This window comes from Dama dama, chromosome 24, assembly GCF_033118175.1.
Source record: "Dama dama isolate Ldn47 chromosome 24, ASM3311817v1, whole genome shotgun sequence".
NCBI lineage: Eukaryota > Metazoa > Chordata > Mammalia > Artiodactyla > Cervidae > Dama > Dama dama.
Genome location: NC_083704.1, coordinates 56662924 through 56682843, shown reverse-complemented (window position 1 = coordinate 56682843; position 19920 = coordinate 56662924). Strand labels below are relative to the sequence as shown.

Genomic DNA, 19920 nt, shown 5'->3' with positions numbered 1-19920 from the left:
TGGCAGAGGTGAAGTCTGAGTGAGGGGTGGAGCGTGGACCGTGTGCGGGGCTGGAGCGCTCAGCGTGAGCCTTTGTGTCCCCAGGTGGTGGGTGCGCTCGACCTGCTGCTGGCTCTGCTGCAGGGCTCCCCAGCACAGGAGTCTCTGGCTGTCTTCCTGCTGGAGCCAGGAAACCTTGAGGTGCTGTTGGCACTGCTGGTGAGGCCAAGGCCCATGTCCTTGCTGCCCGACCGAGTCTGCAAGGTACACCCAGCTGCCCCCCAACCCTACATCCTCATTCACTGGGGCCGCTGCCTGAGTCCAGGGAGGGGCAGAAGGCCTTGGGCTGGTGGGTGGAGCTGTCTCTGCCGGCCTCTCTTGTAGCCCCACCCCTGTGTGGTGGCTTACCCTCCTACAGTAACTCCTTCCCCTTGATGACGACCCTCACACAGATCCTGCGCAGACTGCAACAGAATGAGCGCTTACCTGAGCGTAGTCGCCAGCGGCTCCGGCTGCGAGAGTGTGGTATCCAGGGTCTCGTTGCCTGCCTGCCTGAGGGTGCCATTTCCCCCCAGCTCTGCCAGGGCCTCTACAAGCTGTTCCTGGGGGCAGGTACAATCTGGGTGGGGCCAAGAGGCAGGCCAGGTAGAGGGATGACACAGATTCAGGGCAGGTGGGAATCGGGAAGGTGTTGGTCCAAGGGCTGAGGCTGAGCCAGCAGTGGGGCACAGTCCCCCTCTGGGGTCAGTCCCTCAGGTCTTTTCTGGCCATCTTCCCAGATTGCCTGAACCTCTCTGATCTGTTGGCTGTGGTGCAGCTGTCCCTCCAGGCCGACCTCAGCGTCCGCCTGGACATTTGTCGTCAGGTGAGTGGAAAGTGAAAGCTTTGTTGGGGGTTGTGGGGTGGCTTCCACCCTGAGGGCTTTGCCTGCCTGGGATGAGTGGTCTCTGCAGGCCTCCAGTGCAAAGGCCCCTGGAGGAGGGGCTGGGGCAGGCTGTCGAGTGAGTCCCTTACTTCCTGTGCCCTGGCCCGGCAGCTCTTCCACCTCATCTACGGACAGCCAGACATAGTGCGGCTGCTGGCCCGCCAGGCCGGTTGGCAGGATGTGCTGACCCGGCTGTTTGTCCTGGAGGCTGTCACAGCCGTCAGTCCCCTGCCCTTCACCCCTGAGCCACCCACCTCCCCGGAGCCAGCCTTACACAAGCCACCCACCGAGTCGCCTGAGCCTTCAGACGTCTTCCTGCCCCCAGAGGCCCCTGACCCTGATGCCTTTTATCACGCCCTCTCCCCATTCGCCACCCCCTTTGAGCTGGGCCTGGAGCGGGCCAGTGTGAGCTCAGGGAATACTGCCGGTGGTGGCAGCGGCAGTGGGACTGTCACTCCAGCCAGCCAGCCTGGCACACCATCCCCGCTCGATGGACCCCGGCCCTTCCCTATGGCCCAGGGCCGCCACAGCTCCAGTCTCTCCAACGTGCTGGAGGACGGCAGCCTGCCAGAGCCCACCATCAGTGGGGATGACACCTCCAATACCAGCAACCCTCAGGTGAGGCGGGCCCTGAGATGGGGCTCCTTGGGGACCCAGGGCAGCCAGTGGAGCTTTTCCAGAGGTGTGGTACTGTTTGACATCAGGGCTGTGACGGCCAGTCGGGTCCAGCGCTGCCCCCTCATAACTTCCCTCTGCAGTGTGTCCTGAGGGGTGGCGGGTATTCCAGAACAGGGCAAGTTGTGTTGAGACAATTGGGGGCACTCGCCAGACTTTGGAAGGCCCTTGAGAGCCTGTGGGACATGGGCTTTTCAGGGCTGATGTGCAGCATTGCTTTAAGAGGCCTGCCTTGTGCTTCTGGATCTGGGGAGGGCCCTCTGCTTATTCAGTGGCATTCTTCCAGAGGGTTCCAGGATAGTCCTTGAGGCCTGTGAGGTAACCATGTGAACTGCCTCATCTCCTCTTAGGAGTCCTGGAACCCCAGGATCCTCCCCGGAACTCAGGTGGTGGTGGAGTCCCACACTGTTTGTCTAGGCCCTCGGCAGCACACTGGCTGGGCCATTGGCCAAAGGCTCGGCCTCCTGCTGTCCCTATTAGTTGGTGGGCGGAGGTGCTAAACAGGGATGGTGGTGGGGCAGTGATTCCCTCCCTCCCCAGCCCGCACTCCACACGCCCCCTGTGTCTGCAGCAAACCTGTGAGGAGGAGCTCTGTAACCTGCTCACCAACGTGCTGTTCTCGGTGACGTGGCGGGGTGTGGATGGCAGTGACGAGGCCGCCTGGCGGGAGCGTGGCCAGGTCTTCTCCGTGCTCACCCAGCTGGGGGCCTCAGCCACGCTGGTGCGCCCACCAGACTGCATCAAGCGCAGGTGAGGGAGCGGGGCCACGGGGAAGCCTGGGGGCCTGGAAGGCGGTCAGGTAGACCCCAGAGTCCCCATCTCCCTCCAGCCTCCTGGAGATGATGCTGGAGTCAGCCCTGACTGACATCAAAGAGGCCCCCCCTGGGGTCCTGGCCAGTCTCACCCAGCAGGCACTTTGGCTGCTGCGTCTGCTGCAGGACTTCCTATGCGCCGAGGGCCATGGTAACCAGGAGCTGTGGAGTGAGAAGGTATGGCAGCTCAGGGCAGAAGCACTGTGTTCACATGCCCCGAGGGTGCCTGGTCTGCAAAGTGGATTAGTACACATGTGCAGTCATGGGGAACTCAGATCTGGTATCTGTGAGCAGGTCTATCTGTATGTGCAAACGCTCTCTGGCCCCCAGCCCAAACCTTACCTCCCTCTCTCCTCATGGGCTTCTGGCCTCATCTGGTGACGGCCACCTGGAATATATGGTGTGTGGCAGCTCTTCGAAGGAGTGTGTAGCCTGCTGGATCGCCTGGGAGCCTGGCCACACCTGGCCAACGGCACGGCAGACCTCCGAGAGATGGCGCAGATCGGCCTGCGCCTGGTGCTCGGCTACATCCTGCTGGAGGACCCGCAGGTGAGCGCAGGGTGGCTGTGGGGGGAGGGTGTGCAGCGGGTCTAGGGAGCTCGGGGAGCAGCTGGTGACACCCCCACCCGTACGTCTGCAGCTGCATGCCCAAGCCTACGTGAAGCTGCACGCGCTGCTGCAGACCACAGTGCCCATGCGCCGAGAGGAGGCTTGCTACGTGCTCTCCAAGCTGGAGGCGGCGCTGGCGCGGGCGCTGAACACCTCCCCCTCAGAGACCCCCACCGAGAACGGGGAGCCCCCAGCCTCCTCCGCTGCTGCAGAGCGCTGCTCGTGGTTGGTGCCGCTGGTGCGCACGCTGCTGGACCGCGCCTACGGCCCGCTGGGGCTGCAGTGGGGGCTGCCTTCCCTGCCGCCCACCAACGGGAGCCCCACCTTCTTTGAGGACTTCCAGGCCTTCTGTGCCACCCCCGAATGGCGTCACTTCATTGACAAGCAGGTGCCTGGGGCCAGGGGCATGAGCAAAGAAGTGGGGGCTGGGGGCTCACATCGAGCACAGTCTCCTCCCTCTGTCCGGTTCTCCAGGTGCAGCCCACCATGTCGCAATTCGAAATGGACACCTACGCTAAGAGCCACGACCTCATGTCGGGCTTCTGGAACGCCTGCTACGACATGCTTATGAGCAGTGGGCAGCGGCGCCAGCGGGAGCGGGCACACAGCCGTCGGGCCTTCCAGGTGTGTGACCCGCCCTGAGGGCAGGGAGCAGCTCCACACGTGGGCCCTCTGTGGACCCAGAGGACAGCTGCTGGGACAGAGAGGAGAGGAGCCGGAAGCGCCCAGCGGGCCTCACCTGTTCCTCCGCCCCCACCCCGCAGGAGCTGGTGCTGGACCCTGCGCAGAGGCGGGCGCGCTTCGAGGGGCTGCGATACGCCGCGGCGCTGAAGCAGCAGGCGGCGCAGCACTCCACCGCCCTGCTGCACTGGGGGGCGCTGTGGCGCCAGCTCGCCAGCCCCTGTGGGGCCTGGGCCCTGAGGTGGGCGGGGCTCAGGGCGGAGTCCGGTGGGCTGGCTGGGGCTTGGGAGGGAGGGGCCAGGAGAGTGTCTTTGAGGAGAAAACTGGGAGGAAAGCAGAGGGGTCTGTAACCCTCTGCCTCCAACTCATGACCTTAAGTGGGGTCATATCTGTAGGGATCCGCCCACCCCCCACTGGAAGCTCTCTAGTGCTGAGACCTACTCGCGCATGCGTCTGAAGCTGGTGCCCAACCATCACTTCAACCCTCACCTGGAAGCCAGTGCCCTACGCGACAACCTGGGTGAGAGGGTGTGCCGAGCTGAGTCCAGCCAACCTCATAGCCCTGTCTTGTCCAGCTTTGGCTGAGCACCCTTGGGCCCATTGCAGGAGAGGCCCCCCTGACACCCACGGAGGAGGCCTCACTGCCTCTCGCTGTGACCAAAGAGGCCAAAGTCAGCAGCCTACCCGAGGAGCTGCAGGAAGACCAGCTGGGCGAGGACGAGCTGGCTGCACTGGAGACCCCGTGAGTGGGGCTGGGAAAGAGCTGCCCAGGGCAAGGGGGCCAATCCAGTGTGTGCTTGCCAGAGACAGAGGGATTGACTCCTCAGTCTACTTGCCCTCCTGCTGTGGGGCTAACCACCCCAAAGGGATGGTCCGGAATCAGGTGGGAGGGTTAGGCAGATCTGTAAGAGGGTGGAGAGTTGCTGTTTGATGGCCAGGCACCCCAGAGCAGGACTGAGAAACCAGGCCAGGATGTGGACCCATGGGAGTGGGCAGATGCTGAGTGAGGGGAAGCTGGCGACAGGTTTGGTGTCCTGGCAGGAACTTCAGAGGCCCAGGTTTCAGGGTACAGACTGGGGCCAGTCTGGACCATCGGCAGCTCCTCCCTCTCCTATGGGATCATGGGCAGTGTGCCTCCTGACTTAGTGGTACTTTGAGAGTGTGGTCCTTGGGTTGGTCGGGAATGGGGGTCCCAGAGCCTCGTGCCTAAAGTGGGTGCTGGCCCCCAGGTTGGAGGCCGCAGAGCTGGATGAGCAGCGTGAGAATCTGGTGCTGTCAGCTGAGTGCCAACTGGTCACCGTGGTGGCTGTGGTCCCAGGGCTGCTGGAGGTCACCACCCAGCACGTGTATTTCTACGATGGCAGCACCGAGCGGGTCGAAACTGAGGAGGGTGTGTTCTGCGGGAGCAGGGTGGAGGGCCGGCAGGGAGGGGGCTGGGGGCTGGTGGGGCTGGGGCGGGTGGCTCCAGCACCCGCTCTCCACCCCCACAGGCATTGGCCATGACTTCCGGCGCCCCCTGGCCCAGCTGCGCGAGGTCCACCTGCGGCGCTTCAACCTGCGCCGCTCAGCTCTCGAGCTCTTCTTCATTGATCAGGCCAACTACTTCCTCAACTTCCCGTGCAAGACGGGTGGGGCCGCAGCCTCGTCCCCTTCCCAGGCCCCCAGGCCGCAGCCCTCCCTCATCCCACCCCACACCCAGGTGCGGAACCAGGTGTACTCCTGGCTCCTTCGTCTGCGACCCCCTACCCAAGGCTACCTAAGTAGCCGCTCCCCCCAGGAGATGCTGCGCGCCTCAGGCCTTACGCAGGTGAGAGCCCTGGAGGGTGGGGGTCTGGTGAGGTCAGGGCCCAGCCACTGGGGAGAGTGCTGGCAGCCCGCCGGCTCACCTCATATCCTTGCTACCCAGAAATGGGTGCAGCGAGAGATCTCCAACTTCGAGTACCTGATGCAGCTCAACACCATCGCGGGGCGGACGTACAACGACTTGTCTCAGTACCCTGTGGTGAGGGCCTGCTCCCCCTCCACCCACCCTCTGCTCTGCCAGCGCTGGTCCACCCAAGTGTGGGTACTGACTGTGGGCCAAGCCCTGAGCTCAGTCCTGGGCAGGCGCTACCTGAGGCTTGGCCTCTGTTCCCAGATCAGTTCCCCATGCCCTGCTTCCCCCATGCACACCCAGCCCCACTCCCTTCCCCTCTTGGCCTCTGTTCTTGAAGGTTCTTGAGATCCTGTCCCAGACAGTTCCTCTTGCTCCCCTGAAGCCCCTCCCCATGGTGTGCCCCCACCTGTGGGCTCCGCCCATCTTCCTGAGAGTGAGGGTGAGGGCAGGGCAGGCTGGCCAGGTAGGCCATCAGGACCCTCATGCAGCTCCTGCCCGGTGGGCGGCCAGTTCCCCTGGGTCCTACAGGACTACGTGTCCCCAACCTTGGACCTCAGCAACCCAGCTGTCTTCCGGGACCTGTCCAAGCCCATCGGTGTGGTGAACCCCAAGCACGCCCAGCTTGTGAAGGAGAAGTGAGTGCGTGAGTGAGGCTGGGCTCGGGGTTGGGGTGGACTGGGGAGGGCTTCTGCTGATGCCCCCTGACCGTGGCTCTAGGTATGAGAGCTTCGAGGACCCCGCGGGCACCATCGACAAGTTCCACTACGGCACCCACTACTCCAACGCGGCGGGCGTGATGCACTACCTCATCCGCGTGGAGCCCTTCACCTCCCTACACGTCCAGTTGCAGAGTGGCCGGTGCGCAGGGGCAGGCAGACGGTGTGGGGCGGTGGGCAGGGTGGATGAGGGAAGGGTGGGTCTTCCAGGCATCCTAGACAGGCTGGCTCCCTGCTTGCCCAGGGCTACACCTTTTCCTTCCCTGTCTCCCTTCTCGCCGCCTCACTTTGGCCTGTGCCCCTCCCCAGCTTCGACTGCTCGGACCGGCAGTTCCACTCAGTGGCAGCAGCCTGGCAGGCCCGCCTGGAGAGCCCCGCCGACGTGAAGGAGCTCATCCCAGAGTTCTTCTACTTCCCCGATTTCCTGGAGAACCAGAACGGTAGGCGCTGGGTGGGGGTGGGAAGCGTGGAGATGGAGGGTGGCCGGGGAGCCGGTGAAGAAGGCTCAGCGAGACAGCTGACCCAGCCTTCCGTGCCAGGCTTTGACCTGGGCTGCCTCCAGCTGACCAACGAGAAGGTCGGCGACGTGGTGCTGCCCCCGTGGGCCAGCTCTCCTGAGGACTTCATCCAGCAGCACCGCCGGGCGCTGGTGAGATGTGCGCACACATCCTGGCGGGTGGCCGAGGGGAGGGCCGAGGCGGAGGGTCCATCGTTCCCGGACTGACGGCCACCTCCCTGCCCCCAGGAGTCAGAGTATGTATCTGCCCACCTGCACGAGTGGATCGACCTTATCTTTGGCTACAAGCAGCGGGGGCCAGCTGCGGAGGAGGCCCTCAATGTCTTCTATTACTGCACCTATGAGGGTGAGCAGTGCCCTGGACACCGGTGGGGGTCGGGGTGCAGAGGAGGGGGCGTGCAGGGGGCGCAGAAGGAGTCCTGACTGCCCGCCCCTGCCACCCCCCACCTGCCAATGCTCAGGGGCTGTGGACCTGGACCAGGTGGCAGATGAGCGGGAGCGGAAGGCGCTGGAGGGCATCATCAGCAACTTCGGGCAGACGCCCTGTCAGCTGCTGAAGGTAAAGCCGGCTGGGAAGACTGTGGTCAGGGAGGCCCTGGCCGCGGTGCTGAATAGTTCCTTGCCCACAGGAGCCCCATCCGGCTCGGCTTTCCATTGAGGAAGCAGCCCAGCGCCTTGCACGTCTGGACACTAACTCACCTAGCATCTTCCAGCACCTGGACCAGCTGAAGGCCTTCTTTGCAGAGGTGAGAGGAGGCGGGGTCTCAGCTTCCTACCCGGTGAAGTTCATTTAATTCCATGGTCCTTGCCAGCCTCTTGGAAATGGAAAACCTAAATCAAAGTCCCTGATATTAAGACATCTTAGAAACAAGAGGTAAACATCACTGAGGGTGGGGTGCCGTCTTCAGGAGGGAGGGTCAGGCCAGGTTGACTCACCTGATCATCCTTAGGGAGAACAGAAGGAGGGCATCCTGCCTCAATACTCTCCTCACCTTCCTGCCTGCATCCCAGAAGGCCCCCAGCTCTAAGGTGTTCAGGCTCTCCTCTCCTCATGCTAGCAGGCCCGGAGATGTGGAGTCGTGGGGTGGGATGACCAAGGTTGAAACCAAGCTTGAAGGGTCTTCCTTGTCCATCTGGTTTCTCACTCTTCCTGAGATGCCCTGAAGGCCCCCTGGCCTCTGCGTGTTTCTCAGAGTAACCTCTGCCTCTGTAATGCGACAACCTGGGGGGGAGGGCCAAGAAGGTAGCATGCCGGGGGCTCTAGCCGGCTGCTCGGGTAGCTAGTCCCGCCCTGCCCCTGCAGGTCATCAGCGATGGCGTGCCCCTGGTGCTGGCCCTGGTCCCCCACCGGCAGTCTCACTCTTTCATCACGCAGGGCTCCGCAGACCTGTTGGTAAGTGCCCCAGGCCGGGCCCCACCTCAGCTCCACCCCCGACTGGGCCCCAGCCCACTTCTGTCCTCTCTCGCCCAGGTGACCGTGAGTGCCAGTGGGCTGCTGGGGACTCACAGCTGGCTGCCCTATGACCGAAACATAAGCAACTACTTCAGCTTCAGCAAAGACCCCACCATGGGCAACCCCAAGTAGGACAGAGGGTTGTGGGCCAGGGTGGGCTCTAAATGCTCTGGCCAAGGTCTCTGAAGGAGAGGGTCTCCTGTGCAGCCTGGCCTCACCTGTGGTCCTCCTCACTGGGTCAGGATGCAGCGACTGCTGAGCGGCCCCTGGGTTCCAGGCGGTGGTGTGAGCGGGCAGGCCCTGGCAGTGGCCCCTGACGGAAAGCTGCTGTTCAGTGGCGGCCACTGGGACGGCAGCCTGCGAGTGACTGCGCTGCCCCGGGGCAGGCTGCTCAGCCAGCTCCGCTGCCACCTCGGTACGCGCCGCCTGGGGGCCCGGGGTGTGCGGGGGGGGGGGGGGGGGGGTTGGCGCGAGGGGGCACAGGGCTCCGGGCGGGCCAGGGAGGGATAACTGTTCTGTTTCCCCTCTTCCCCGTCCCGTCTCCTCCCTCTCCTCCTCTCCCCCATGCAGATGTAGTAACCTGCCTTGCGCTGGACACCTGCGGCATCTACCTCATCTCAGGCTCCCGAGACACCACATGCATGGTGTGGCGGCTCATGCAGCAGGTGTGCTGGGTGGCAGCCCCGTGGGGCCCCCTTGGTCCAGATCTGCGGCCCATCTGCCCCTCAGCGGGCCTGCAGTCCTACCCTGCTCTCTTCCCCTTCCTACTGCTACTGTGAGCAAGTCTGGGACTCCAGCTGTCTGACTTTGAACCAGACCTTCACTTTTCTGAGCTTTTAGCCTCCTCACTCTGGGGCCAAGGTGGTGGGGTGCCCCAGTCCTGAGCCAGCCCTGGTGTTCCCCACAGAGTGGTCTCTCGGTGGGGCTGGCATCAAAGCCCGTGCAGGTCCTATATGGGCATGAAGCTGCTGTGAGCTGTGTGGCCATCAGCACTGAACTTGACATGGCAGTGTCCGGATCTGAGGTGTGTGTCTGCCTGTGCCCAGGGGAGGCTGTTTGCTGGGCCCTGCCCCTGGAGCTCAGACGCCTGTGCCCAGCACCCTAAGCTGCCTTCCCACAGGATGGAACTGTGATCATCCACACCGTACGCCGTGGCCAGTTTGTGGCCACACTCAGCCCTCCGGGAAGCACGTTGCCTGGACCTGTGTCCCACCTGGTGCTGGGGTCTGAGGGCCAGATTGTGGTGCAGAGCTCAGCACGGGAGCGTCTGGGGGCTCAGGTATGGGAAAGGGGCACCCAGCCAAGATGGGGGGGTTGGGATTCTGTCCTTGCTAACACTTCCTGCTTCCTGCAGGTCACCTACTCCTTGCACCTGTACTCAGTGAATGGGAGGTTGCGGGCTTCACTGCCCCTGGTGGAGCAGCCCACAGCCCTTGCGGTGACAGAGGACTTTGTTCTGCTGGGCACAGCCCAGTGTGCCCTGCACATCCTCCACTTGAACAAGTGAGCCTCACTATTTATGGGTTTGTGATCCCTCAGTTCAGTTCAGTTCAGTCGCTCAGTCGTGTCTGACTCTGCAACCCCATGGACTGCAGCACGCCAGGATTCCCTGTCCATCACCAACTCCTGGAGCTTACTCAGACTCATGTCCATCGAGTGGGTGATGCCATCCAATCATCTCATCCTCTGTCGTCCCCTTCTCCTCCAGCCTTCAATCTTTCCCAGCATCAGGGTCTTTTCCAATGAGTCAGTTCCTCGCATCAGGTGGCCAAAGTATTGGAGTTTCAGCTTCAGCATCAATCCTTCCAAGGAATAGTCAGAACTGATTTCCTTTAGGATGGACTGGTTGGATCTCCTCAAAGTCCAAGAGACTCTGAAGAGTCTTTTCCATCACCACAGTTCAAAAGCATCGATTCTTCAGCGCTCAGCTTTCCCTGTAGTCCAACTCTCACATCTATACATGACTACTGGAAAATCCATAGCTTTGACTAGACGGGACCTTGGTTGCCAAACTGATGTCTCTGCTTTTTAATATGCTGTGATCCCTCAGGTGGTGGTTTTTGGCAGAGGGACACTAGGAGGTGCCCCGTGGACCCTCACCCTTTTACATGCCTGTGGACACATTCTTCAAGGCCTGTCTCTGTCCTCCCATCCCCCAGTGGGGAGATCTTGCCCTGGGCCTCCCTTAGGCACACACTTGTGCAAGACCCCTTTATTTGTCAGGATTTTCCTCCAGCCATCCTTCAAATGAGGACTGGGAGGTGGATGGGAGAATAAAGAGACAACTATGTGCTGGATGCAAAACTCCTTGCAGTTGCGAGTTTGTACATATCACCTCCTTCCCTCCCTCCAGACTGCTGCCAGCCGCTCCTCCCCTGCCCATGAAGGTGCCAATCCGCAGCGTGGCTGTGACCAAGGAGCGCAGCCACGTGCTCGTGGGGCTGGAAGACGGCAAGCTCATCGTGGTGGGCGCAGGGCAGCCCTCAGAGGTAAGGATGTGGGCAGGGCGGGCCTTGCACAGGGTGGAACGTTGATCCTGGCTGACCCATCCCTGCTCCCACTAGGTGCGCAGCAGCCAGTTTGCGCGGAAGTTGTGGCGGTCCTCCTCCCGGCGCATCTCCCAGGTGTCCTCTGGGGAGACAGAGTACAACCCTGGAGAGGCGCGCTGACAGCCCGCCCCGCCCCGCCGCCCCGCCCCCAGCGGGCTTCGCTTCAGTAGACCCCGCCCCGGAGCCCGCGGGGAACACCAGGCCCACACCCAGGCGGGGGTGGGCGGGGCCCCACCTCTGCCCAGCTCAGGGATTGGCGGGCGATGTCACTCCAGGAAATCTTGCCCCTCGCCGGCAGAGGGGCCGCCCGGAGTCCCAGCACTGGCCCCAGCGGCCGCACAGCACTTTTTGCACAGTCTGGGGTGGGGAGCCCAGGCTCCCGATCCCCGGTCCCGGCGGAGCATAGGGGCCGGGCTGTGGCCTTAATCCTAAGGGCGGCCCCCCGCTCTCGCATCTCAGCAATAAACATGGACTAGTTTTGTAGCTGTTCTGCCTCCGAGCATGTGTGCGCGCGTCTCCACCGGCCCTGGCCACTGCCCTGGGCTGGCGTCCCCTGGTCCATGAGCACCCACGCTGCACCATTCCCCAGCCCCCCCACTACGCCACCCCTGTCCCTAGGGGCCCCGGCCACTGTTTCTCTGGCAGCTTCACACCCAGTCCCACTTAAGGCTCACCTCCACGCATGTGCGCGTTCCTGGGCCGGGCGGGGCCAGACTGTGGGCGGCCCCGCCCCCATCATCGCCCCGCCCCCTCGGTGTCCAGTCCTCTGCCGCCCGCTTTCGTCTCCGCCGGGTGAAAACCTGGTCTCTCCAGGGACTCCACTGAGTGTTCCCTGCTGGCTTAAGGCCGGGAGGCCCCGTCCTGCAGGCAGAGCCGATCCTGGGACCGACGGAGGGTCAGCCACCACAGGTCAGGAGTGGGTTGGGGACACAGCGTCGGGTCTTCCTGGAAGGAGGGAGCCGTGGCTGCCTCTCTGTACCTCCCCCATTCTGGACCCAAAATCCTGCGCGGTTGCGGTGCCAGCATCTGGGTTGGGATGCCTGTGGGAAGTCCAGGGTAGTGTGGGCGTTTAGGATGTTGCTGTGTGCGCATGTGTGCATATTTGTGGGCCTCCAGATGGGTGTGTGTGGAGGAGGGGTTGGTAGAGGCTCCAGTCTCGCAGCAGCTCGAGGTGGATTGGGCACAAGGCCTGGCTGTCTCTGCAAGCTAGCGTTAGTCACAGGCTCACCCGCCAACCCCGATCCAGGCAGGGTTCCTTATGTGGTAAGTGACACAACTGTACATACACATCCTTCATGTTGCAAAGGTGGCCAGAGGCTCCATGCCAGACCCACTTGTCTAGTGTGCAGTTTTGCTGTCCACATCCACCCCTGGCCTTATGGAGGGAAGTGAGTTTGGAGTGCCGGGGTTGGGCCAGATGTGGATGTTGGGCAGTTATGGGACTTTCCCTCAGGTCTCATCTCCATCCCTTTTCCAGGCAAACTCCCCTTCTCTGCCTAGTCCAGGGTCTCTTCCCCAGGCCTCAGGAGGGAGGTCCCAGCAGGATCAGCCCTGTAAGGGCAGGAGGGTCCTGGGACTGCGTGTTCTTCAGATTTCCAGCCTGCAGGCCCTTTCCAAATTCCCAGATAAGAAAGGGCCCAGGTACCTCTGGGCCCACATGCCCTCTGCTTTTGCTGAAACCAAGGAAGCCTCCCATCCTGCCCCTGACCAGGAGGTAAGGGCTGGACACTGACCCTGGAGGCAGGAGTGGGAGTTAGTCACCCCCGGAAATGTGCTCTTCTGAGAACTCTGGGGAGCTCCCATCAGCCAGTGAGCCTCCGCCTGGCTCTGGCTTATGGGGGACGGGAGTCCCCCTGGTCTTCCTGTGCTGTCTCTGGACTCAGATGTGGGGTTTGCCAAGGTCTTTGAGACAGCTGCACTCTGGTCTCCTCCAGCTTTGGCCAGCTGGGACCAGCAGTATCAGCTCCACCCCATTTGACACCAGAGGAAACTGGTCCAGATTGGTGAGTGGGAAGATGGGGAGGTACGCAGCCCTGGAATGAATCAGGATGACATGAGCCAGCAGAGGGGGCAGACTACCCCAAGGGACTCCTGACTTGCAGCCTGAGGAATTCCCCCCTTGTTCCTACACACAGCCCCTGCTAGACTCAGAGAAGAGGTCTCCCAGCTCCTTTTTCTGTGCGCAGCTCACGACACTCCAAAAACCTTTTCTAAGAAGTGCAGCCACTGGGAGCACTGCTAGCTGGTAGAACCATGCTGCAGAACTCCAGCCACAGGGAAGCCGTGGTCCATGTGGGTAAGTACTTTTCGATCCAGGTTTTGGGCACTGGGTAGGATGGGAGGTATCCATGGGCCCCTGGTCTTGCAGACCACATCCAAGTCGTCACAGCTCTGGAGCCTCTAGTGCCCTGCCTGCACTGGATTGTAGGGACAACTGACTTGCTGGCAGAAGTGAGCAGCAGCATTTACTTGCCTTCCAGCTCAGTTTTTTATTTATTTTTGGCTATGCTGGGTCTTTGTTGCCCTGAGGGCTTTTCTCTAGTTGTGGCGAGCAGGGGCTACTCTTCGTTGTGCGTGCACTTCTGATTGAAATGGTTTCTCTTGTTGTGGAGCACGAACTTTAGACACAGGCTCAATGGTGGTGCACAATGGGCTTAGTTGCTCCGAAGCACATGGGGTCTTCCCGGATCAGGGCTCAAACTCATGCCTCCTGCATTGGCAGGCTGATTGTTTATCACTGAGCCATCAAGGAAGCCCCTGGTTGTTTTATTTTGTAAAAATTTGCAAGGTCTCCTGTGCACAGAGGCTTCCATAGGGACTAGCATGAATCACTGTGCTTGCACAGACCAGCCTCGGTGGGGTGAGAGGCCATAGTTTAGTGCCACTGTAGACAGAGGAGGTGCACCAGGAGCCAGAAAAGGGAGAGACTGGGAGAGATCAAGGACGACTTGGAGAAGGTACATCCAGGGCTAGGTGTCCAAGCGTGGCGAGCCAAGGGGAGGCTGTGGGAGGTGACGGTAGGGAATGAGCCAGTCAGCTTTTGATGTCATGGTATGAGCTTTTGTCGCCCCATAGTAGGGGGCTACGATTTCCAGCCTTTCTAGCAGCAAAATTGACTCCTGCTGCTGTCAATCAAGCAAAATTGATTCCTTGCCACTGCCCCTGTCTGTCCTTTTCTCCACAGATAAGACCTGGAGGGAGCAGGACAGGGAAGGGGTATGGGCAGTGGCAGGAGGAGCCCTGGCCCCCAGTACCTCCTCCCCATTCTCCCCTGAGCCTCCAGGGGCCTCGGGCAGCATCATCCCTGTCTACTGTGCCCTCCTGGCCACTGTGGTCCTTGGTCTGATCGCCTACGTGGTCTTCAAGTGGTAGGTGGTCTGGGCACTGTCCTGGGGTACCCCTCTCCCCGCCAGTTCGCCATCTCAGTGAAGGCTGGAGCAGGCTGGCAGGTTCCCCCTGCTCCCCACAGCTGGCGCTCACATAAACAAAGGCAGCAGCTGGCCAAAGCTCGGACCGCAGAGCTGGGGGCCCTCAGCAGGGACCAGCTGCATGGGGACAGCAGTGTCTTCCGGGACTCTCCAGCCAGCCTGGAGCCCTCTGCCCCCAGCCAAGGTGAGCCCCTTCCCTTCCCTGTTGTCCTTGAGACCTGCCCAGCCCTGTTGTTCCACCGAGTCTGTCTAACCCTCACGTGCCCCTCACGTCTCCCACCCCAGGGCCATCTCCTGAACCTGGCTGCCGGCTTTACCTCCACCTTCCTCGGCAGCAGCAGGAGGAAGTGGAACGGCTCCTGGAGGTGTCGGGTGAACTGGACGACGGCTGGCAGGGTCTGGCGGGCCGTCTGGGCTACCAGGCTGAGGCAGTGGAGACCATGGCCCGGAGCCCGGGGCCCGCCTCTGCCCTGCTGAGGGGCTGGGCTGCCCAGGAAGGCAGTGGCGCCACCCTCAGAGCGCTAGCAGACGCCCTCGCTGCCATGGGTCGTGACGACGTGGTCCGGGCCCTGGGCCCCCCGGCCGAGGGCTGCTCCGTGGTGTGAGTCGTGGCTCCGCAGCCCGGCCTCTCAGGGAACCTGCTCTGGTGCTCCCCACTACCCCCACCTCATACACCTTGCCCTTCTCGAGCTTCCTGGCATTGGTGACCTCGGCTTGTTCTGTTTCGGGGGGACACACAAGTCCCCTCCCCTCCCCCTGCCTTCCTCCAGGACAGGGGTCAGGACGTGGCGGGTGGGGGGAGACAGCCAGACAGGGAGCAGCAGTCCTGCCCCCCACTCTACCTCCCCATGCTTAGTCTCAACTGTTTTTTCTACTTTTGTACCCCACATTAAAGGCAACTCTGGACTGTTGTTCTGGGTCTGTCTGGCTCTGTGGGCCTGTGAGACAGTTGGGTAACTAATGTGGCAGAGGCCCAAGAAAAGGCTGGGGTCCCTAAGGTGAAAGGCACCCCTGAGTTGGCAGGCAGTGTGCACCCGCAGAAGATGGGTGAGTTCTGCGGGCAGAGTCGAGTTCACATCCTGCATCTGCCATTCCCCAGCTGAAGTGTGTTAGGAAGAACTTTCCTTTGTGAACTTAAGCTTCCTTAGCTGGAGAACAATAGACTAGCACGTTCAGAAGCCTCCCACCTGCTAGGACTCTCAGGACTTAGGTTTGAGACCATTTTCCTCATCTGTGCTGTGACTAGCCTCAAGGGGAGGCTGGAAGCCTGCCCCACTCCTGGGCAGGCAGTAAGAGGCAGACTGGTCCTGGGAAACTAGGACTGTTACCAAGGTCTTCCAGGCATTTTTAGGTGAGAAAAAGGAAGAAAGTGTTCTCCTTTCAGGACCCACATTTCAGACTCAGGAGAGGGAGGTCCAAAGATACTTCCACACAAGCCAAGGAGAGGCAGGTCATCCCACCTACTTGAGGACAGGGCAGCTTCAGCCAGACCACCTGCACCCCTCACATATGGCCATGCTGAATGCAGGAGCAGCAGGTCCGTCACTGTGCTTTCAGGGTGTTGCTACAACAGACAGGCCCTGCCTAAGAAGGAACAATGCTACATCCTGGCCTCCATCAGGATCGGAGTGCTGAAGAAATACAGCCACCTAAACTCAGCAGACGTGCATCCAGTCACCGTCCCCGTGCCCAGGCTAGATCCCGTCCCCTTGCGGAGATGTGACCGGTGCTGGCTGTGCTGGGAAGCTGCTGTACCTGCTGTTCCTCAGAGTCTACCAGGGCTGCTTAACCCTGTAACCCATCCTTAAGATCAGGGCAGGTTTGGCACCACCCTCAAGCACCCTCCGGGCACCACCCGGAGATGACCCTTGGGCAATAACCCAGGAGAGAAAGGCTTGGTGTTTGGTCATCTTTAAACAGGCCAAAGCACTGGAGACATCACACCGGCAGGGAGTTGGCTAGAGGACTGTGAAGGATTAGATCGGCAATGAGTGTGAAATCCTGCATTGAAAGAAACGAATGGGCCCTGGATTAGCCCGTAACCCTCATCACCACTCAGGGGATTTGAGCCTAAAGGTTTCAAAGGGTGAGTGGAAGGGAAAGATTTTGACAAAAACAAACAAACAACAAAACACTCCTGGGGAAATGACGTTAACAGAATTCCCCTTCAAAATGGTCCTTTCTAAAACCTGGCAACTCCCTGGTCACCACCCTTTAACAAAAGGCTGCCTAGATTTCCTGGGAAAATGTGAAACCTGGAGCCTTGTGTAAAAGCATGAGCTGGGCTTGGTTGCAGTGCATATGCCTGCACCTCTGCATGGGAAACCTACCCCAAAGAGAAACACTTTTTAATGTGCTCAAACACATTAGCTGAAACATCTTCCTTAATAACACTAAAATGTTAAGCGGGTTAAATTAGGGTTCCTCCATCTGATATAATAATATGCTTGAGTTAGGATTAACGGTGTAAGGCTGTATGAAGCCCCATGGGAAATACTTTGGCTACCTTGTTAAATAGCATATTTAATGGGTATGCCTTTAAAATAGTTTTTTTTTTGTCTCTTTTCACAATCTTTGATACAAAGATAAGAATTACTGAGCCTCTATGAACCTCAGTCTCCTCTTCTGAGAAAGTACCAATTCCTGTGCCTCCAGTTGAGAAGATCAAAGGAGCACAACCAGAGCGCTAAGTGCCCAGCAGGCAGTGAGTGTTCCAACTGCTCCACGCCCCCAAGACCTGGCAGGCCCCAGCCTCTTCCCCAAGAGCATTGCTGCATCGAGCAAAACCACCCCAGTGAGGAAGAGGTGGGACCAGCCTCTTTGCAAAGAGGGGCTGGGCCCCAGGCTGGCCTGAACGCTCTGGCCCTTCTCACTACCCGGACAACTGGTCCATCAAGGGTGGGTGTGTCTCCATGAGCCCTGTGTCCTCTTACCACCTCAGCGATGTACGCCTTTGATGGGGGCCCCCTCTAGGATCCAAGCCCAGTGACGGGGGGCATCGTGGGGAGTCAGGGAACCCAGACATCAGATGAGCATGGCTGGGAAGTCACTTCTCGCCAGCCACAAGGTACAAAGGCAAAGACGAGTACCTTTCTCTTGAGTGGCCTATTAACCTAAGTAAAGAAGCCCAGCGCGAGAGAGGTGGCGGGTCCACTTCCTTTGCTTGGAAATGCACGTGCTAAGATGCCTACCTCAGTAACAGTAGGACCTGTGGGGAAGGCCTGGGATAAACACCAATCTCAAAGATTAACCTTGGACTTCACACACTATGACCATCACCTCCTTTCTCTCAGTGCCAACACTATATATAAACATGCCAAGTTCTTTAATTGATTTTATTTTTTACATAAAAAGTTCAGTAAAAATTGGATAAAGTAAAGTGATTTTAAGCAGTAAATCAATCTTATCAACATAGCACAAGGCTGGCCAAAACCACAAGGCAGCCTGCTTTGGAATATTTACATGATAACAAATTAAACCTTGCAGGAGAACTTAAACCATCCTTACAAAGTCTTCTGTGATCCTAGCACATAGAGGCTTAAAAGCAAAACAAAAAACAAAACCCAGGAAAAAACAAACAAATTATTTTCAATATATTCACATATACATTAAAATATAATACAGATGGTCAGGGTCGGGGTTGTGGGTGGGGATGCGCATGAGCCTGTGCGCTGACAGCACCGCCAAGGAGGAGACCCAGGTTGGAGTGGGGTCAGGCTGACCAGGTCTCAGAAGGGAAGGTCTCAAGGGCCTAACCCCTCGCCTCTGATGGCCTCTACCAACAGCTCACAACCAGGGACCACGTGTTGTAGATGGAGCTCAGTATTGTGGCTCTCAGTTGAAATCCGCAGGTCTGCAGTCCCCAGGGTGCTGTGTCCCCAGTAGCACACAGCCCTGACGGTGGGGTGGGGAGAGGGCCCACAGGACGTCGTCTCCCCAGGCTCTCCTACCAGCCTGCCCGGCCTCCCACCCTGGCCCCGCGGGTCACTCTAGCTCAGTGTCCTCTTTGGGTTTGTAAACGGCCCCAAACTTCTGCATGTACTTCTTAATGTACTCCTTGGTTTTGTGTTTCACATTCTCATTGCACTCCAGGTCCTCGGGGTTCTTACAGTACTTCAGCTCCTTGTTCATAACGCCATGAGTCAGCTGTCCAGGACACAGAGAGAGACCACAGGCCACCAATCAGAGTGGAAACGACTCAGGGGGGAGGCAGTCTTCTGCCCCGGAACCCTTCTCAGTGAATTAGATGCAGGGAGGTTGGGGCAGGCTGCTGCTGAGGTCACCACAAACAGGAGGCTCAGCTGTTAGAGAACCGCTACCCTCCAGGAGAGTCGCCTCCCTTCCCAAATCTTCCCCCTATGTTCCTGGGTCTCCAGCCTGAGCATGTGGCAAGGAAAACCTCCCCTTTTATGATGAAAGGGACCTTTTTAGAAGGTCTAGTTTGCTGAGAACATTGTCAGACCACAAGCAGGGGAGAATACCTTGCGAGCTAGGTGTTTGAAGTCTTCGGTTGTGGTAATTCTTCCCACTTTGCAGTCAGGTTTCCGGTAAGGGTTCAGGCACTGGACAATGAACTGGGACATCTGCAGGCAGGGGGGAGAGAAGGCAAGAACGCTGTGCTGAGGGAATGTAGACAGGCAGCAGCAGAGCCAGCCCGCCCTTCCCTTTCCCTCACGCGGGCCGGCTGGTAAGGATTAGAAGGAGGGTAGTACACCAGTGGGATAAGAGAAGGATCCGGGGTGGGATAAGAGAAGGATCCGGGGCAGCCCCAAGAGGGACAGGGCTTCCCCAGATGGACTGGGGCAGTGGAGGGATAGAAGAGCAGGACTCCACGCTGAACCTCATGGCAGCCCCAGGTTTCAGCTAAGAAGTCTCCTGTCCTTCTCATAAAGAGACTAGCTAAATTCTCTGGCTCCTGGAGGCAGGGCAGAGAGGGCCCTTCTGTGCTACCAGGAGGTTCAGTGACCCCAGGAATGCAGGTGTTTTGTTATTGAAGACTGCTTAGATTCTCTAAGTGTTGCACTTCATGGGATTTACACAACATCAGTGTAAAGCAGACGGATGGCTGCATATTAGAGCAACTGGTTGGAGACCGTCTGGGGTAAGACCCTGGTCAGTACACAACTTCCCACGTCCTCCTGAGCTGTCTCTGTAGTGTCTGTCCTAGCCTGTGGCTCTCAAGAGTGATCTAGGCGCAGGACCTCTGGAAGTATCTGGGGCACTAAGCCACAAATTTGACTCCAGGGGACAAAGGGAGCGAGGAGGTGAGTCGCTTCATCTGGGAGCACCATGAACAGGGTCTCCCCATCCCTGAAAATGAGCTTTCAGACACTCAAATGACAAGGCTGTATCACCAGGTTGGCACTAAATAAAACAGCTGCTAGCTGGCTGGGCTGAAATGCCAATCATTTTACACAACGACAGTGAAACACTAAGTTTTATCCTTGAGGAAGGCTTTTGATCAAAGGTGTTTCTGTGGTCTTCTGCTTCCATACTCTCTCCCTTCAATCCATTTCCCTGAGTACAACAGGGGATTTCATTATTCCCAGCTTAAAATCCTGCAGTGGTTCCCTGTGACTCAGTAGGAAGCAGCACAATACTGTTCAGCCTCATCTTCCCCCCCCACCCCACACCCTGAGCCACAGCCCCCAGAGGCCAGGAAAGGGATGCCACCTTCTGCCTGCATTGCATACGCGGTCA

General features: G+C 59.4%; 3 protein-coding genes across 13 annotated transcripts in view; 2 read left to right on the top strand and 1 right to left on the bottom strand.

Moving 5' to 3' along the window:
* The window catches only part of NBEAL2 (neurobeachin like 2), a 30549-nt gene extending 19274 nt beyond the window's left edge, over nucleotides 1-11275 (top strand). For 4 of the 6 annotated variants that reach the window (XM_061128765.1, XM_061128767.1, XM_061128768.1 and 1 more), the window contains 31 exons: nucleotides 85-243; nucleotides 432-591; nucleotides 759-844; nucleotides 1016-1522; nucleotides 2151-2329; nucleotides 2409-2568; nucleotides 2803-2940; nucleotides 3032-3388; nucleotides 3475-3624; nucleotides 3765-3922; nucleotides 4077-4201; nucleotides 4288-4423; nucleotides 4911-5071; nucleotides 5172-5488; nucleotides 5588-5683; nucleotides 6068-6192; nucleotides 6275-6415; nucleotides 6583-6713; nucleotides 6813-6922; nucleotides 7019-7136; nucleotides 7252-7349; nucleotides 7420-7536; nucleotides 8094-8183; nucleotides 8262-8371; nucleotides 8486-8658; nucleotides 8814-8908; nucleotides 9151-9267; nucleotides 9364-9522; nucleotides 9598-9746; nucleotides 10597-10732; nucleotides 10808-11275. In XM_061128765.1, coding sequence (XP_060984748.1) covers nucleotides 85-243; nucleotides 432-591; nucleotides 759-844; nucleotides 1016-1522; nucleotides 2151-2329; nucleotides 2409-2568; nucleotides 2803-2940; nucleotides 3032-3388; nucleotides 3475-3624; nucleotides 3765-3922; nucleotides 4077-4201; nucleotides 4288-4423; nucleotides 4911-5071; nucleotides 5172-5488; nucleotides 5588-5683; nucleotides 6068-6192; nucleotides 6275-6415; nucleotides 6583-6713; nucleotides 6813-6922; nucleotides 7019-7136; nucleotides 7252-7349; nucleotides 7420-7536; nucleotides 8094-8183; nucleotides 8262-8371; nucleotides 8486-8658; nucleotides 8814-8908; nucleotides 9151-9267; nucleotides 9364-9522; nucleotides 9598-9746; nucleotides 10597-10732; nucleotides 10808-10912 — 4863 coding nt within the window. In that variant the 3' untranslated portion in view covers nucleotides 10913-11275. Of the gene's footprint in view, nucleotides 1-84; nucleotides 244-431; nucleotides 592-758; nucleotides 845-1015; nucleotides 1523-2150; nucleotides 2330-2408; nucleotides 2569-2802; nucleotides 2941-3031; nucleotides 3389-3474; nucleotides 3625-3764; nucleotides 3923-4076; nucleotides 4202-4287; nucleotides 4424-4910; nucleotides 5072-5171; nucleotides 5489-5587; nucleotides 5684-6067; nucleotides 6193-6274; nucleotides 6416-6582; nucleotides 6714-6812; nucleotides 6930-7018; nucleotides 7137-7251; nucleotides 7350-7405; nucleotides 7537-8093; nucleotides 8184-8261; nucleotides 8372-8485; nucleotides 8659-8813; nucleotides 8909-9150; nucleotides 9268-9363; nucleotides 9523-9597; nucleotides 9747-10596; nucleotides 10733-10807 lie in introns of those variants that run through there. The other 2 variants (XR_009690389.1, XR_009690390.1) reach the window with 2 other exon arrangements.
* A 148-nt stretch (nucleotides 11276-11423) lies between these two features.
* LOC133046007 (death domain-containing membrane protein NRADD-like) lies at nucleotides 11424-15131 on the top strand. 3 transcript variants are annotated; one of them, XM_061128772.1, is made up of 5 exons: nucleotides 11424-11701; nucleotides 12979-13088; nucleotides 13977-14160; nucleotides 14262-14404; nucleotides 14506-15131. In XM_061128772.1, the coding sequence occupies exons 2-5, from the start codon at nucleotides 13046-13048 to the stop codon at nucleotides 14823-14825; spliced, it is 690 nt and encodes a 229-aa protein (XP_060984755.1). In that variant the 5' UTR covers nucleotides 11424-11701; nucleotides 12979-13045; the 3' UTR covers nucleotides 14826-15131. The 3 variants fall into 3 exon arrangements, with proteins under 3 accessions (XP_060984755.1, XP_060984754.1, XP_060984753.1); XM_061128771.1 differs by having other exon boundaries at nucleotides 12928-13088; XM_061128770.1 differs by having other exon boundaries at nucleotides 11424-12795; nucleotides 12928-13088.
* Nucleotides 15132-17528: 2397 nt separating this feature from the next.
* Nucleotides 17529-19920, bottom strand: part of SETD2 (SET domain containing 2, histone lysine methyltransferase) — a 75566-nt gene continuing 73174 nt past the window's right edge. For all 4 annotated transcript variants that reach the window (XM_061128761.1, XM_061128763.1, XM_061128762.1 and 1 more), the window contains 2 exons: nucleotides 18702-18803; nucleotides 17529-18366 (listed from right to left, as the gene is read on the bottom strand). In XM_061128761.1, coding sequence (XP_060984744.1) covers nucleotides 18205-18366; nucleotides 18702-18803 — 264 coding nt within the window. In that variant the 3' untranslated portion in view covers nucleotides 17529-18204. The remainder of the gene's footprint in view (nucleotides 18367-18701; nucleotides 18804-19920) is intronic.

Excerpts from the sequence above, each read along its gene's own strand:
- LOC133046007 (XM_061128772.1), top strand. The coding sequence starts at position 13,046 with ATGCTGCAGAACTCCAGCCACAGGGAAGCCGTGGTCCATGTGG. Across the intron at positions 13,089-13,976 it reads GGAAGCCGTGGTCCATGTGG|ATAAGACCTGGAGGGAGCAG; the intron begins GTAAGTACTTTT and ends TTTTCTCCACAG. Across the intron at positions 14,161-14,261 it reads GCCTACGTGGTCTTCAAGTG|CTGGCGCTCACATAAACAAA; the intron begins GTAGGTGGTCTG and ends TGCTCCCCACAG.